At 50.7% G+C, this 16988-nt stretch overlaps 1 protein-coding gene across 1 annotated transcript; it reads left to right on the forward strand.

Annotated features, from left to right (window-relative positions):
• The first annotated feature begins 2075 nt into the window (after positions 1-2075).
• On the forward strand, positions 2076-16369 carry UBE2L6 (ubiquitin conjugating enzyme E2 L6). The gene is made up of 4 exons (XM_049646648.1): positions 2076-2199; positions 6608-6703; positions 13608-13794; positions 15599-16369. The coding sequence occupies exons 1-4, from the start codon at positions 2173-2175 to the stop codon at positions 15748-15750; spliced, it is 462 nt and encodes a 153-aa protein (XP_049502605.1). The 5' UTR covers positions 2076-2172; the 3' UTR covers positions 15751-16369.
• The last annotated feature ends 619 nt before the right edge of the window (positions 16370-16988 follow it).

Consider the following 16988-nt stretch of genomic DNA (forward strand, 5'->3'; position numbering starts at 1 on the left):
GGGTAAGGGGCACTAAGGAATCTACTCCTGAAATCATTGTTGCACTATATACTAATTTGGGTGTAAATTTTAAAAAATAAAAAACAAAATTAGAATAAATAAATAAAAATAAATAAATAAAAGGGGCTGCATTCTTTCTCTCTAAATAGCCTGAGAGCTCCTCAAGGGCAGGAACCCCACTTTTTGAAGATTTTATTTGTATTTATTTTATTTTAATTTTTTTTTTCAACATTTTTTATTTATTTTTGGGACAGAGAGAGACAGAGCATGAACGGGGGAGGGGCAGAGAGAGAGGGAGACACAGAATCGGAAACAGGCTCCAGGCTCCGGGCCATCAGCCCAGAGCCCGACGCGGGGCTCGAACTCACGGACCGCGAGATCGTGACCTGGCTGAAGTCGGACGCTTAACCGACTGCGCCACCCAGGCGCCCCAGTATTTATTTTATTTTAGAGAGAGAGCAGGGGAGAGGGGCAGAGGGAGAGAATCTTAAGCATGCTCCACGCTCAACATGGAGAACGATACGGGGCAGGATCCCATGACCCTGGGATCCCCACTTGAGCTGAAATCAAGAGTGGGAGCTCAACTGACTGAGCCACCCAGGCGCCCCTTAAGATTTTGTTTCTAAGTAATCTCTATACCCAACATGGGGCTTGAACTCACAACTCCAGGATCAAGAGTCACATGCTTCATGGGCAGAGCCAGCCAGGCGGCCCAAGGACCTCACCTTCTCATCAGGGTATCTCCTGAAGGCTGTGCCTGGCACTCAGTAGTAAATGCTTATTAACAAAGATGCATGACCAGAGGTGGGTTCAAATACCTTTGTATTTGGAGGAAACTGAAACATCTTCCAGTTTCCTATTCATTTCTGGCACATAGAAGATGCCCGGTTAGTTTCTTGAATTGAGTTAAACAGAATTAATCATTCTGCAAATACATCCCGCGTCTGAGCGGAGAAGTTACTTGGTGCTAACAGATTTAGATACAAACCATGTGGGATACAGACCTCAGAACTCAAAATATGTGCTCAAAATACGCCGATTTCCTTCCTCATTTGGACTTTTGAAAAAAGTCGGTGGGCGTGAGGAATAGGTCCTCCTCCCAAGCAGTCCAAATTTACTAGGTGATTCTTCCCCAGATGCTGCTCCGTGCTTAAGGGCTGCTATTTCACGGTGGCCTCAGCCTCGGGCTAAGGGAAGGGTGTCTGCCCTGGCACCGAGCGGTGGAGACCCCAGGCGGAAGCAGGGGGAGGGCCCGTTTGTCACGGACCGGTGGTAGTATAGGGAGGCCGAGCGGCCTCCTACTGGAGGCTCGCTCTTGAAGTCCATCTTAGGGCTCCCTCCACCGAACTGTTCCCCAAATCAGCACAGAGTAGGCCCTCACAAAACATTAAACCTAATCAAGGGCCAAACGAATTGTGAACGGAACCCCAACAGCGCGAGGACTGGGTCCGCCAGCGCCCCCTTGCGGTGCTCTGCACCAAGCCGCCACCTGGGAGAAGCGTCCCCGCGGTCCCATCGGTGAACGCTGGACACCACAAAGGACCCGAGCTGTCAGGGAAGGGGGCCCCTGGAGGGGATGTCGTCCGCGCCAACCCCCACCCATTTTTAGAGACGGACACTGGGCCCAGGGCGGGGAAGTAGGTCGTCCAGAAGGCCCCGGGAATGCGCTCCAGCGGCTCAGGGCGGCGGTCTGACGGCGGAGGTCTCGGGCGACCTGCGACCGGGCTGCGCTGGCACCTCAAGCAGTCCGTGCTGACTCACGTAAAGGGTGTCCCGGTGGCGGCATGGAAGCGCCGGTGGGGATGCCGGGCCACGCGCGACCTCCGGCGGCGGAGCTACATCTAGAACCCGGATGGACACACCGGCGCCGCGCCCCCGGGGGCTCGCCGCCCGGTGCACGGCGCCCCCCAGCGGGCACGAGGGACAAGCAACGCCGCGCGCTCCCGGGCTCGCCGCGCCCCCGGCCGCGCGCGCGCGCGCGGGTCCCGGGAGCCCAGCCCTCCGCGCGGGCAAGCGGGAACCCGAGTCCTCCGCGCCGCGGGGGCGTGGCTGGGGGCCTGGCGCTAGGGGGCGTGGCTGGGAGCGGTGCGCTCCGAGTCCGCTGGCCGGCCGAGGTCCTGTTGCTGCGCTCGGAAGCCCCCGCGCCCGGAAGCCCCCACGCTCGGTCCCGAGATGTCCGCCAGCAAGCGGGTGGCGAAGGTAAGGAGGTCGGGCTACCCCTCTCTCGCGGCTCCTCTCGCCTCCCGTGACCTGCTCCTTGCATCCCTCCCCCGGCTTTCCGAGCGCGGTTATTTGCCCCTATTACCGCCGCTTGGCCGGGAGGAGGAGCAGGTCTTCGAGAGGGGCAGGAGATGGAGTCTGAGGAAGCGGGGGCGTATGGAGCGGAGCTGTCCCTGGCGCCTTGGGCTGCGCTGGGGATGCGGATGGTTCCTCCCGAATTGGTTTCGGTTTCTTTTCTCCTACAAGAAACTTGTGATAATAATTGCTTGCTTGTCACTGAGGTGCTGGAAAGGTTCCAGGAGCCAGGCGGTCTGCTGGAGTGGAGGGGGTTAGGGATAGAGATAACCAGAACAAGGTCTTTGCCTTGGAGTAGCTCATGCCCCGCCCTTAATTGGGTACCTATGTTTCTAGAGTCCTGACCAGTATGGGGTGTTGAGTAGGAATCGGGAACAAAGTTCCCTGGGTATTCTCGGGGGGAAAAGATGCCAAGGCGCAGCTGGCAGGTGTCCCGGAGTAGGTGGTGCGCACTCATTCCTTCTACAAATGTTGTCGAATGCCTGTTATGTGCTGGCTCCTGTTCTAGGAAGTAGGGAAGCAGAGATGAGCAAAAATCCCCCCTCCCTTTGAGCTTTCTTTCCAGTTAGGGACACAATTTGAAATGAGGTCTGGAAGGATGGGAAGGGTCAAACTCCCCAGGATGTGGGAAAACCCAGGGTGTTTGAAGGGGTGTAGCCGGGAGGTGGGCACAGGTGGGGAAGGAAGAGAGGTCAGGTGAAATGGGTCTGACATGCCCCAGACTTTGAATCTCTTGGAAGTGCCCTTCCAGTATGCAGAGTGGGAGGAGGGTTAAGGGGGTGAAGAGGGCTGCCTTCTCCTCTCCGCCTTTGAGAGTTAGAGAGTCTCAGGTTGGAACACAGAGCAGGCTCAATCCAGAAGAACTGAAATCCGGAGATTGGCAACAAAGCGGGGCAAAGGGTCTCTCTAGCCAAGTGGGAAAGAACTAGGAGCCGGTATTTATCACACTGGCACCACTAAGTGCCTGGCCATTTACGTTAGCTCATCAGATTCTCACAGCAACCCTGTGAGAGAAGCCGTATACCCCCATTTTACAGATGAGGAAGTGGAGGCTCAGAGAGAATAACTCGATTGTCCAGGGTCACCCAGCAAGGAGTGATGGGACTGGGATAGGAGTCCAGGTTGGTAGGGCTCCAACCTGCACGCCCTTCCAGTGGCCTCTTTACTTTTATTTTCTATTTCTCTGAGTCAGGTGATTTCCTAATAGGCCTCAAGAAAGAGCTGAGTGTCCTAGGTTCAGTTTCACATCCTCAGGCTTGCAGAATCTTTTGGCAGAACTCATTTATAACAGAAAAGTCCCAAGGGGCACCTGGGTGGCTCAGTTGGTCGAGCATCCAACTTTGGCTCAGGTCACGATCTCGCGGTTCGTGAGTTTGAGCCTGATGTCGGGCTCTTTGCCGACAGCTCAGAGCCTGGATCCTGCTTTGGATTCTGTGTCTCCCTCTCTCTCTGCTCCTCCCCCACTCATGCTCTGTCTCTCTCTGTCTCTCAAAAATAAATAAACATTTAAAAATTAAAAAAAAAAAAAAGAAACGAAATGTCCGAAATGATCTCAGTTATAGTAAAGTCAGGAAAGTGTCCATTCCACAGCTTCTCTATTTGACCTAGAACTACATTCTTGCCAAAGAGTCATAGATGATCCTGGAGCTAGGACTCATGGTAGCAAATATGGAGTGAAAAATAAATGAGGGGTCAGAAGCACCTGGGTGGCTCAGTTGGTTAAGCACCTGACTTTGGCTTAGGTCATAATCTCAGGGCTCGTGAATTTGAGCCCTATGTCAAGCTCTGTGCTGACAGCTCAGAGCCTGGAGCCTGCTTCAGAGTCTGTATCTCCCTCTCTGTCTGCCCCTTTCCCTGCTTGCACTCTGTCTCACTCTCAAAAATAAGTAAACATTAAAAAAAAAATTAAAAAAAAATTTTTTTTTTAACGTTTATTTATTTTTGAGACAGAGAGAAACAGAGCATGAACGGGGGAGGGGCAGAGAGAGGGAGACACAGAATCGGAAGCAGGCTCCAGGCTCTGAGCCGTCAGCCCAGAGCCTGACGCGGGGCTTGAACTCACGGAGTGCGAGATCGTGACCTGAGCCGAAGTCGGACGCTTAACCGACTGAGCCACCCAGGCGCCCCCCAAAAAAATTTTAATATTATAAATGAGGGGTCAGAGACTGTGCAGAAAGCACAAGAAGCAGTTTTTTGTTATGAATAGAGAGTATGGGCTAGCTAAGAGATAGGAGATGGGGCCAGGGTTGTGTTTATATGTTGGGGGTTCAGAGAAAGTTCACGTGATCCACAGTATGAAAAGCCCCTCCCAAACTGTGAACTGGTTTTGAGCAACCTTTGTTTATACCACAGTTTCCCAGCCTCGTTACTGTTGACATCTGGGGCTGGCTAATTCTTTGTAAGATGTTTGTCGGCATCCCTGGCCTCAACCCACTAGATGCTGGCATCACTCCCCCAATGTGTGACAACCAGAAATGTTCTAGGGGTGCCTGGTGGCTCATTCGGTTAAGCGTTCCGACTCTTGATCTCAGCTCAGGTCTTTTTTTTTTTTTTTAATTTATTTTTAAGAGAGAGAGAGAGAGCGAGCACAAGTGCACATGTGCATGAGCGGGGGAGGGGCAGGAGAGGGGGAGAGAGAGAATCCCAAGCAGGCTCCGCGATGCCAACACAGAGCCTGACCAGGGTCTCCATCCCATGAACCATCAGATCATGGCCCCAACCAAAATCAAGAGTCATGGGGCGCCTGGGTGGCTCAGTCGGTTGAGCGTCCGACTTCGGCCCAGGTCACGATCTCACGGTCCGTGAGTTCGAGCCCCGCGTCAGGCTCTGGGCTGATGGCTCAGAGCCTGGAGCCTGCTTCCGATTCTGTGTCTCCCTCTCTCTCTGCCCCTGCCCCATTCATGCTCTGTCTCTCTCTGTCTCAAAAATAAATAAACATTAAAAAAAAAAAATCAAGAGTCAGAAGCTTAACTGACTGAGCCACCCAGGTGCCCCATCAGCTCAGGTCTTGAGCTCAGAGTCATGAGTTCAAGCCCTGCATTGGGCTCTGCACTGGCTGTGAAGCCTACTTTAAAAAAAAAAAAAAAAAAAGCCTAGCCATTGCCTAGTGTCCGCTGGGGGTGTGGGATCAAACTGCCCCCAGTTGAAAACCAATGGTTTATACCCATTTGCTGTTCCAGAGGCATATGACCTTGCCCTTGAATGTCTTCTTATCTGTTATTGTTATTGTTTTGTTTTCAAAGAAAAAAAAAAGTCTGTTGACCTCCGAAGAGGAGACGGGTTCCTTGGTCAATGTGTTTGAGAAGTTCTGCATGCTGTGGGTGCACAGCTTGGAGATTTGTGATGCACAATAGCACATTGAAGGCTCTGGGAAGTCCTGCAGTAAAGGAATCTGTTTAGCTTTGTGCTTTCCGATGTACTTGACCGTGGAACCCTTTCCATCAATAACTATTGAGCTTGCATGGAACACACTGTATCTTTGCTCTGACCCGGCCTCTGCCTTGGTGCCTGTCCCCTTCCCTGCATGGCCTGGCACAGTGGCGCCCTCTGCGAAACCTTCCCGCTCCCCTGTCCTCTTCCCTATTATGTGTCCGTACCTGTTATTCCCATAGTCACATTCACCTTTCTGCCATCACTCCAGCAAAGTTCTCGAGGGCTGGGCCCTTCTTACTCAAGTGTCGCTAGAGGATGCTCCGTAAAGGGCTGTAGGGAGAATCCGCTGATGTCCGGGTATCTGGGCTACCTCTCTAGGGGATGGGGTGAGTCACTCCTTGTCCCCTTGTTTCTCTGCGTGATGTGTTTCTCTGCTGCAGTCTGCCTGAACCATCTTCCTTCCCCAGGCCTGGTCTGGAGGACTTTGTCTTTGCTGTCCACTCTGAGCACTGTAAGGGCCTGTCGTCATGCCAGACACGCAGTGCATGCCGTGAGAAGAAGGGAGGGAGGGAGGGAGAGAGTTAGGACCTTTCAGGAAGACAGCAAGATGACAGAGGTCAGGTGGTATCTTGGTTTCAGGAGGAAAGGCTCTGAAGAGAGTTTACTCCCAAGTGGTAACATCTGGAAGCAGCGATCTGCACCTTCCTCCCACCCAGTACCTACAGAGCTTGGTGAGCCTGAAGTTGGATAAGTCACTTAAAGCACATAGCGCTGTGCCTGACACATTCTGAGTGCTCAGTAGTTGAGGGCTCTGACTTCGCCGGCTTCTGCCTCTGAGGGTGTCCTTTTTGAAACTTGGGACAGCTCGCTGCTGGGACAGGGAGGTGGGGGGCTGAAGTAGGGGAGACCGGCAAGCTGCTCACTGATGCATCCCCTGCAGGAGCTGGAGAGTCTCCAGGCAAAGCTTCCCCAGTACCTACGGAACCTGTTCAGCCATGATGCCGATGTCCTGGTGTGGCACGCCCTCCTCCTGCCTGTAAGTGTCGCCGGGGATCATGGCCTTTGATTAGGGTGACAGGCCAAAGCCATGGGCAGGGAGGCTGAGGACTGGGTGAGAACTTCCCCTGTCGTGGAGTCCTTTTTGTAACTGGAGGTCAGTCGTTGGTAGAGGAGGTCTCTGGACTGATTGCTTCTGAGGTCAGAGCAGACCGATGAAGAGGTTAAAAGATTTTTGGATCTGGTAGGAGAGCCTGTCCTCAAACCGGTAGTCACCAAGCCCACCAAGAAGCTACAACAGACAAACAGCATCAAAAGAAGAAAGAAAAGATCTCTTGGATCTCTGTCGGAGGCTGGGGATAAAGTTTCTGTTCGTAGTTGGTAGAATTTGCTCCTCCAAACCCAAAATGTATTTTGTTTTCTTTTAAAGGTCATACTCCTGGGGTGCCGGGGTGGCTCAGTTGGTTGAGTGTCCGACTCTTGATTTCGGCTCAGGGCATGATCTCACGGTTTGTGGGTTTGAGCCTCACACAGGACTCTCTGCTGACAGTGCGGAGCCTGCTTGGGCTTCTCTATCTCTCCCTCTCTCTCTGCCCCTCCTCTACGCACACTCTCTATCTCCAAATAAATAAGTAAATTTTAAAAAAATTAATGTTTTTTTAAAATTGATAGTCTTTTTAAAAAATTTTGTTTAATGTGTATTTATTTTTGAGAGAGGGAGAGAGAGCATGAGTGGGCGGGGGGAGGAGAGAGAGACGGAGACACAGAATCCGAAGCAGCGTCCAGGCTCTGAGCTTCAGCACGGAGCCCGACGCGGGGCTCGAACTCACAAACCACGAGATCATGACCTGAGCCAAAGTTGGATGCTTAACCAACTGAGCCACCCAGGCGTCCCCCAAAAATAAATTTAAAGATCGTATTTCAGACAACTATTTCTTTTTTATTCTAGCATAGTTAACCTACAGTGGTATATTAGTTCCAGATGTACAATAATATAATGACCGGACAACTGTTGTTACATATGGCGACGTAGATAACTCATCTTTACCATTCTGATTTGTCTCCATTTATTAGATCTCTCTCAGTAAAATCTCCCCCTGAAAATAATATTCTAGTGGACCAATCTGCATGCAGGATTTCTCTTTTATTATTAATAGACTGAAGATCTTTTCTATGGGAGAGTCATCTATACACCTTTAGTTACATGGACATAAAAATTAAAACAGTGAAACTTGTCATTAGCTCTTTGGAAGATAAAAAGAACCATTCATTTGATTATTTAGGATTTGGTCTTTTTACTGACAGTGCAATGGCCTGGATTGTGCCCTCTTCTCTTTCAACCGGCCTGTAGTCCTGAAAAATAGGGAAAGGCTTGACTTGGGGCAACATACGAACTTTGGTCGTGTCCAGTGGGCTGCTAGGTTGAAGCAATCCGTTTACCTGGCTTGGAGTGAGGACAGCTGCTCTGGGCCTCAGGGGCCAGAGGAAGAAGGTGCTAGAAGGTGCTCCAGGGACTGATTAGATGCCCCAGGGAGGCTAGCTCTGAGGTAGATGAGAGTATAGGTGGAGGAGGGGTGAGAAGGCAGAAGGTGGGCGACAGGGACACCTGGGGGACGTCACATTTCAGAGAATACTGTGAAATCATAGTCGGCAAGATAAGGTGGGGCATCTTCTGGTCTGAGCACAATTCCAGTGTGTGGAGGGGTGTCTCTGCCCCACCTCCAAGCAATTCTTAGGACACCAGCTGGGTGTCCTACTATTAAAAACAATATTTTTAGAATTTTTAAAATGTTTTATTTATTTTTGAGAGAGAGAGACAGATTATGAGCAGGGGAGGGGCAGAGAGAGAGGGAGACAGAAGCACGGAGCCCGATACAGGGCTCGAACCTGTGAACCATGAGATCATGACCTGAGCCGAAGTTGGACGCTTCACCAACTGAGCCACCCAGGCGCCCTCCCAAAAACATGTTTTAATGCTTATTTATTTAGAGAGAGGCAGAGAGTGTGAACAGGGGAGGAACAGAGAGAAGGAGAGAGAGAATCCCAAGCAAGTCCCGCACTGCAAGCACAGAGCCCAACTTGGAGCTTGAACCCACCAACCATGAGATCATGACCTGAGCTGAAATCAAGAGTCGGATGCTTAACCAGCTGAGCCACCCAGGTGCCCCTGGATGTCCTGTGTCCTACTATTTAACTCACTTCTGACTCCATCTACCCTGGAGATAGCATCGGATCCCACAGATTAAAGGCTGGGTTCCACATGACTGTCCCTTCTACACACCCTCCCCCTCCTCCCCTCAGATGTCAGTCCCAAGTCCTGGTTGCTTCTGACTGAATGGTTATAAATCAGAGGCTCCCATGACCCCTTCTTCAGGTTCACTTAATTTGCTAGGGCGGCTCACAGAACTCAGAAGCATTTTACTTGCTAGATTGCCAGTGCAAGATGGGGGAAGGGCGCGGGGCTTCTGTGCCCTCTCTGGACACGCCATCTCCCCAAGCCAACATGCGTTCACCAGCCCAGAAGCTCTCTGAACCCTGCCCTTCTGGGTTTTCACAGAGGCTTTATTTCGTAAGCATGATTGATTAAATCTTTGGCCTTTGGTGACTGAACTCTAGCCCTTCTCCCCTCCAACCCTCTAACCCCCTGGTTGGTTCCCCCAACTATAGCCCCCCTCCTTAGGTGCTTCCAAAGCTACCTCATTAACATAACAAAAGACATTTTTGTCACTCTCAACACTTGGGATTGGGGGATCAAAGGCTGATGCAGAACAGCCAGCTAAGGGGGCCCAGAGGTGCCTGATGAAGCCGTAAAGGAGGAATGGTTGGAGGGCAGGGGAAGGAGAACCCAGACAGGTCTGTGGGATGAGCTGACAGATTGTCCCTTAAAAGCTCAGTATACATGCTCACCAAGGTGGCCCCACTTGTCACCTCTTATCACGGAAGCTGACAGCGGGATGAGCTTTTGAAAGCTAATAGTAAGAGTTGCCATTCATTACCCACTGTGGACCGAGCCCTGTTTCCAGGGCATTGCCTGAGCAGTCGTACTGAGCCCTCTCAACTGCTCCGTGAGGAAGACTGACATCTTTTTAGGGTTGGGGAAATGGAGCCTGAGGCGGTTGAGGAACTTGTCACACAGAATAAGGTGGCAGGATACTGACTTTTCTATGATTTACTAATGGCTAAAATAGGATCACTTTTGAGGTTGGAAAAAAAAATTCTAGGGCTCTTAGGATATTGACGCAGAACAAAATAAGTTTATGATGAGCTTCCAATTATCAGTGCTGCCAAAATGACATAATAGTAGTATAATATAATAGTATTAATATAATATAATATATAATAATATAATATAATATAATATAATATAATATAATATAATATAATAGTAGATGCTGATAGTGGTGAGTTTTCATAATACTTTTATCCAATGGCAGTTTTGTTGAGACTAAAAGTTCAATTCTCCACAGCTTCAGCAAAGAAGCCCCCTTCCAGTGAGACAGTTGGCCAACACCTATAAAACACCAACTCTTCTCTAAGCACTTAGCAATGAATTTTTTTTGTAAAAAAAAAAAAAAAAAAAAAAAAAAAAAGAATAAGGTGGCAGAGCTGGAAGAAGAATAGCTGAGTGCTTTTTTTAAGCCCCAAACTCAGGGGCACCTGGGTGGCTCAGTTGGCTAAGTACCTGACTGTTGATCTTGGCTTGGGTCATGATCCCACAGTTGGTGAGATCGAGCCTCACATGGGGGTCTGCGCTGACAGTGGGGAGCCTGCTTGGGATTCTCTCTCTCTCTCCTCTCTCTCTGACTTTCGCTCTCTCTCTCTCTCAAATAAAGTAAACTTAAAAAAAAAATAATGAAAAATAAACCGAAAGCTTAGAAGGAAATCAGACTTTCTCAGCTGACCCTAAGGTATAGTATGAAAGCCCTCGGGGTGGCCCAGCTTCTTCATTTTACAGATGAGGATCCCGATTCCTGGAGGAGCTCAAAGCCACATGGTGGGCTTGAGGCAGAGCTGGGGTGGGCTCCCAGGGCCCTCAAGTCCAAGGCTCCTCTGTTAAGACCCAGGAAGCCCAGCATGCAACCCTGCAGACAGGACACATGGACATTCTCCCGTCCTTTTCTGAGGCCTCATGCTCGGCTCTGTCTCCACTGCACAGGCCTTGGTCTCTTATCATCAAGAATGAAAAGCTGAGCCATTTTCCTTACCTGCCCTATACAGTTGCCACATCTCTTATCTCAGACACACCCAAGACCCCTATGGCTCCCCTTTGCCCTCTGCTAACTAAGAGGAGTTCTCTTAAGACTTTGACTGTGGGCTTACATCCATGTGTCCTTGTCCTGTCTTCTCAGTAACGAAGGCTCTGAAAGGATCTGGAGCTTTGGAAGCAGCCGGAAGCCCCTGGACTCTGTGCTGGGGTCACCCGAGTTCTGGGGCTCCCCCCTTCTAGGGGTGTAGACTAGTGCTCACATGTGGAGACATAGAGTTGGCAATTCTGGGTTCCCCTCCAGCACTCCACTGGGGCCCTGGGCAAGTTACAAGACATTGAACTTGAGCTTCCTCATCTGAAAATGTAGATGCTAATAGTGGTGAGTTTTCATAATACCTACTGTATTACCTACTGACACACAGATAGTGCTTTCCATGTGCTGTTCTAAGCCCTTAACATAAATTAACTCATTTAGTTGTCACATAAGCTGTATGAAGAAGCCTATTATTGTCATAGGGAAGCACAGAGGTTAAGTTACTTGCCTAAGGTCACACAGCTAGAGTGGCAGAGCCAATATTCATACCGTGGCTCCAAAGTCCATGGAACCCCTGCCCTCTGCTGCATGGACTAATGTTTGTCAAGCTCTTAACACAAGGTGGCACAGAATAGGCACCCAGGAAAGTTTTTCAGGTTGCTCGGAGTCCGGAGGGTCTTCTACTGGCCCCTGGCTACCCCTAACCCCCAGTCACTCCAGCCCCCGAGTTCTTTCTTTCTGTAAAATTTTTTTTTTATGGTAAAGTACACAATAACAATATTTACCCTTTTTATGTTTACAGTTCAGGGGCACTAACCCCATTGCATTGTTGTGCAACTGTCCCCATCACCCACCTCCAGAACGTTTTCATCTTCCCCTTCCGAAACTCTGTACCCATGAAACACTGACTCCCCATTCCCTCTCCCCCTGCCCCGCCCCATCACCTGGCATCTCATTTTCTATTTTATGGCTGTGAATCTGACTATTCTGGGTACCTCACGTAAGTGGAGTCATACAGTGTTTGTTCTTTTTTCTCTAGCTTGTTTCACTTAGCATAATGTCTTCAAAGTTCATCCATGTTGGGGCACACATCAGACTTTCATTCCTTTTTAAGGGTGAATAATATTCCATTGTACATGTATGCCACATTTTGTTTCTGCATTCATCCATCAGTGAGTATTTGGGTTGTTAGCATGGATCCCGTGCTAATTCTGTGTTTGGATTTTTTTTTTAATTTTTTAATCCATTTGAGAGAGAAAGACAGAGCATGAGGAGGGGAGGGACAGAGAGAGAGGGAGACACAGGATCCGAAGCAGGCTGCAGGCTCTGAGCCTGACTCGGGGCTCGAACCCACGAACCATGAGATCATGACCTGAGCCGAAGTTGGATGCTTAACCGACTGAGCCACCCAGGCGCCCCCTCTATGTTTAGATTTTTGAGGAATTGCCATACGTTTTTCCACAGTGGCCGCACCATTTTACATTCCCAAGCCCCTGACTTCTTATGATCCCCTCATTTTCTCCATTCCGCCCCCCCCCCAGTAATGATTTCTCCTATGCTTCATTCTTCTATTGCATTCTTCTTTTGCAACATGAAGACGTTGAAGCTGAGATGGCCATTTGTGGCATCATGGACGGACCTTGAAGGCATTATGCTAAGTGAAATGAGTCAGGCAGAGAAAGACAAATTCTATATGAACTCATCTATAGATGGAATTTTTAAAAGTTTGTTTATTTATTTGTTTATTTTTTTTAACGTTCATTTATTTTTGAGACAGAGAGAGGCAGAGCATGAACAGGGGAGGGAAAGAGAGAGAGGGAGACACAGAATCCGAAACAGGCTCCAGGTTCCGAGCTGTCAGCACAGAGCCCAACGCGGGGCTCGAACTCATGGACCGTGAGATCATGACCTGAGCCAAAGTCGGACGCTTAACCGACCGAGCCACCCAGGCGCCCCTGTTTGTTTGTTTAGAGAGCAGGGGAAGGGCAGAGAGAGAGGGAGAGAGGGAGAGAGGGAGAGAGGGAGAGAGGGAGAGGGAGAGGGAGAGAGAGAGAGAGAGAGAGAGAGAGAGAGAATCCCAAGCAGGCTCTGCACTGTCAGCACAGAGCAGGATGCGGGGCTCAAACTCATGAACCATGCAGTCATGACCTGAGGCGAAACCAAGAGTCGGATGCTTAACCGACTGAGCCACCCGGGCGCCCCATCTTTTCTTTTTAATTGTATCTGTATGAGAAGACGGACGTTTGCTGAGCCCATGGTGGTAGTCATTTTACCATCCACTTACACCATCGTGTTTGTCGATTCTTTTTCAATAGAAACGGACAGAAATTAATTATCCATTGAAAAAAAAAGAGCTGAGATAGTCCTAGTCAAACGTGACCCCGTTTTCGAACGAGGAAGCTGAGGCCCAAAGGTGGGAGGTGGCTGGCCCACAGTTGTTGCACAGAAAGAGCCAGGGTGGGACTTTTGTGACTCCCAGGCCAGTGTTCTTTTGTGACTCCACTCATCCGCGGCTCAGTTGCCCAGTGAGTACAGGAGCCACCCGTGTCCGTTCATGGTCCCACCTGGGCGTGCCACAGAGGACTCCTCGGAGTCCAGGGGCGAGGCCGGGAGAGGGGCCGCCAGACCAAGGCCCCGGAAGGAGAACAGGCTTTTCAGAGCAGACGTGTGCTGGAACAGAGCTTCACCCCTTCTCTTGCGCAGGAGAAGCCACCCTACAACCTCAAGGCTTTCCACCTGCGCATCAACTTCCCTGAGGACTATCCGTTCAAGCCCCCTACGGTGACATTCACCACCAGGATCTACCACCCCAATGTGGGCCACAATGGAGAGGTTTGCCTGCCCATCATCAGCAAGGAGAACTGGAGTCCTTACACCAAGACCTGCCAAGGTGGGGCTGGGCCTCGCCTAACGGGAGGGTCTGATCCTGGAGGAGAGGTGATGGGACTGATTTTGAATCCGAAAACGCCCCAAAGAGGGGAGATAAAAATGGCGGGTCTCAGCTGAGCCTGTCTTCAGATAGAAGGGACGCGTCCTCAGATCCTGGGCCTGCTGACCTGGTCCTGCCTTGGCTTTCTACCTGGGCAGGTGGGACAGAGCAGCGTGGCCACAGGTCTGGGAGTGACGGGCTCTGTTGCTCTGTCTGCGGACCTTGCCGAGGTCTGCTCCTTCGCAGGCTCAGAGCCCTAAATGACAGTTGAAGGGATTGGCCCAGTAATGGCAGTACATGTGGATTAAACGCTTTCTGCCCTGTGCTAGGAGCTTCACACACTACCTTCATCCAGTCCCCCAGCAGCCCCATGCAGAGTGCTCGCATTGCCCATTGCATAGATGAGCACCGTGAGGCCTGTGGTAAGTGAAGCACTGGCCTGTGGTCGTCCCGCTGGCAAGTGGCAGAGCTGGGACTCACAGCCGGGCTTGGCTGACTCTAGACCAGCACTACCCCGCAGAACTTTCTGTAGTGATGGAAATGATCCATGGCTGCCCTGTCCACTTCCCTAGCCTCTGCGACAGGTGGCGATGGAGCACCTGAAGTGTGGTCCTGCGACTGACCTGAATTCCTGATTGCAGTTCATTTTAATTCCTTTCAATTTAGAGATCTGCATGTGGCTAGTGGCTACCATATTGGACAGTGCATTTCTATAGAGTCCGTGAACGTCATCGGTGCGTGAACCAACTCAGGAATTCTTTTTTTTTGTTTTTTTAGTGTTTATTTAAAATTTTTTTTTAACATTTATTCATTTTTGAGAGACAGAAACAGAACATGAGTGGGGGAGGGGCAGAGAGAGAGGGAGACACAGAATCTGAAGCAGGCTCCAGGCTCTGAGCTGTCAGCACAGAGCCCGACGCGGGGCTCGAACCCACGAACCGTGAGATCACAACCAGAGCCGAAGTTGGACGGTTAACCAGCTGAGCCACTCAGGTGCCCCTGGACCAGCTCAGGAGTTCTTAGCCTTAGAAACAAGGTCCCGGGGGGCGGGGGGTGGGGAGGAAGAGTGGTTCTTGGGTGAGCTTAGGGGGTCTGTGCAGCACTCTTAACTTAGAACTGCATGTTGGCGCGTATTCACATGTGCATGTGCCTCGAGAGATGGCCCACCGCCTTCTCCTGGTTCCCAGAGCCATCCCAGAGCCATGTGAAAGGTTAGGAGCCACGGGGCAATAGTACTTTACAGTCTGGAGCCTCAGAACCCCTTTTCCCAAATAAAAGTTGATTTATTTGGAATCCTTTTTTAAAAAAAAATTTTTATTTCATTTATTTTGAGAGAGAAAGAGAGCAAGCAGAGGAGAGGCAGAGAGAGGGAGAGAGAGAATCCCAAGCGGGCGACATACGGTCAGCGTGGAGCCCGACTTAGGGCTATTTGGAATCTTAATATCAAACAGAAAAACAGGGCGGCTCTTGTTGGAAACAGAAACCCCATTTATCTCATTGACCTCCACGATGAGACGTTTCTATGAAGCCATGGAACATGGTTTGAAAAGCACTGACATAGCCAGACAGGGCTTTGGGCACTGTCAGTGAGGAATGAAGGGCTTTTAACTTGGTTGTAATGTCATCATCCTAAGAAATCGACCTCCTTGGGGTCCCCCACGGAGTGAGCGTGGAGGTGCCAGGGGATCTGGGAGGAGGCTGCCATCGCCTCCTTCCCAGGATTTTTCTCTCCGTCCTGATGTCCTGACCTGGCTTCTCTCCCCAGTCTTGGAGGCCCTCAACGTGCTGGTGAACAGACCAGACCTGGGGCAGCCGGTCCGGTTGGAGCTCGCAGACCTACTGAAGCAAGATCCGGAGCTGTTCCACAGGGAGGCCAGGGAGTTCACCCTCAAGTATGGAGTCGACCGGCCCTCCTAACTGGTTCTGACCCCTCTCTTTGCCGGATCCTCTCTGTGTGACGGGCGGACATTTCATGGAAGCTGTGGGGGGCTGGGGCGGGGGGGGGGGGTGCAGCTGGAGCCTCCTCTCATTTGTTCCATGTTTTCCTTCTTAGGTAGCTAGTCATTAGCCTGTGTGTGTGTGTGTGAGCGTGTGTGTGTGAGTGTGTGTGTGTGTGTGTGTGTGTGGGTGTGTGGCATGGACCCATTCCCACGTTCACCTGGCCACAGTGTGCTTTTCCTGCTCTTTCTCTGCCCCAGAGGCAGACGAGTTCACGTTTGTGCAATTACAGGCCAGCTCTCCAGGGCTCCGTGGTCTCACAGACACAGGTCTCCTTCAGGCCAGCTGGCAGGAAATGAGCCCAGGAGCCGCCTCACATCCCCCTAGGGCCCAGGCAGAGGGGCAGGGGGGATGTGAGGAGTATGGAGGGGGGGCAGGGCACTTGGAGAGAATCATATTTACACTTGAGTGATTTGTTTATTGAGTGTTTGAAGTCAGCCAGACTGCTAATAGGTACTTCATGTCTAGATTTATGTGTGAAACCTTTCCTTTTCCCCTGATGAATCATGAAGTGAAGAATCTAATCTCTATCCAGAAATCTGACTATGTGGTTTTTTTTTATAGTGTGATATTTTTTAATGTTTATTTTTGAGAGGCGGGGAGGGGCAGAGGGAGAAGGTGACAGAGATCTGAGGCTCTGTGCTGACAGCAGAGAGCCCGAAGTGGGGCTTTGAACTCACAAACTGTGACATTGTGACCTGGCCCGAAGTCAGGCGCTTAACTGACTGAGCTGCCCAGGCGTCCCTCAGGCGTCCCTGACTATATGGTTTGTGTTTTTAAAATTTCTTTAATTTGAGACAGAGAGAGAGTGAGAGAGAGAATGGAGGAGATGCAGAGAGAGAGGGACAGAGGATCTGAAACGGGCTCTGCACGGACAGCAGAGAGCCCGATGCAGGGCTTGAACTCACGAACTGCAAGATCACAACCTGAACCAAAGTCGGATGCTCAACCGACTGAGCCACTCAGGCGCCCCACATGCAATCCCATTAGGTTGCCAGTTTCTGGGGGCCAGGCTTCAGCCTGGGAGGAAGCCCTCCAGCTTCCAGTCCGGGATGACCACAGAAACCATCTGCTTGTCCAGCCATTAAAGTCACAGATGAATTTGGAGACCGGCTGAGTGTTTATTGAGAGGATGGTGTGGTTTCCTCAGGAGAAGG

The sequence above is a fragment of the Panthera uncia genome, chromosome D1 (assembly GCF_023721935.1).
Source record: "Panthera uncia isolate 11264 chromosome D1, Puncia_PCG_1.0, whole genome shotgun sequence".
NCBI lineage: Eukaryota > Metazoa > Chordata > Mammalia > Carnivora > Felidae > Panthera > Panthera uncia.

What these genes read in the sequence shown, in the direction of transcription:
- UBE2L6 (XM_049646648.1), top strand. Translation starts at nt 2,173, where the DNA reads ATGTCCGCCAGCAAGCGGGTGGCGAAG. An exon ending in GGCACGCCCTCCTCCTGCCT is followed by an intron (nt 6,704 to 13,607) that starts GTAAGTGTCGCC and finishes TCTCTTGCGCAG; the next exon opens with GAGAAGCCACCCTACAACCT. An exon ending in TTACACCAAGACCTGCCAAG is followed by an intron (nt 13,795 to 15,598) that starts GTGGGGCTGGGC and finishes TTCTCTCCCCAG; the next exon opens with TCTTGGAGGCCCTCAACGTG.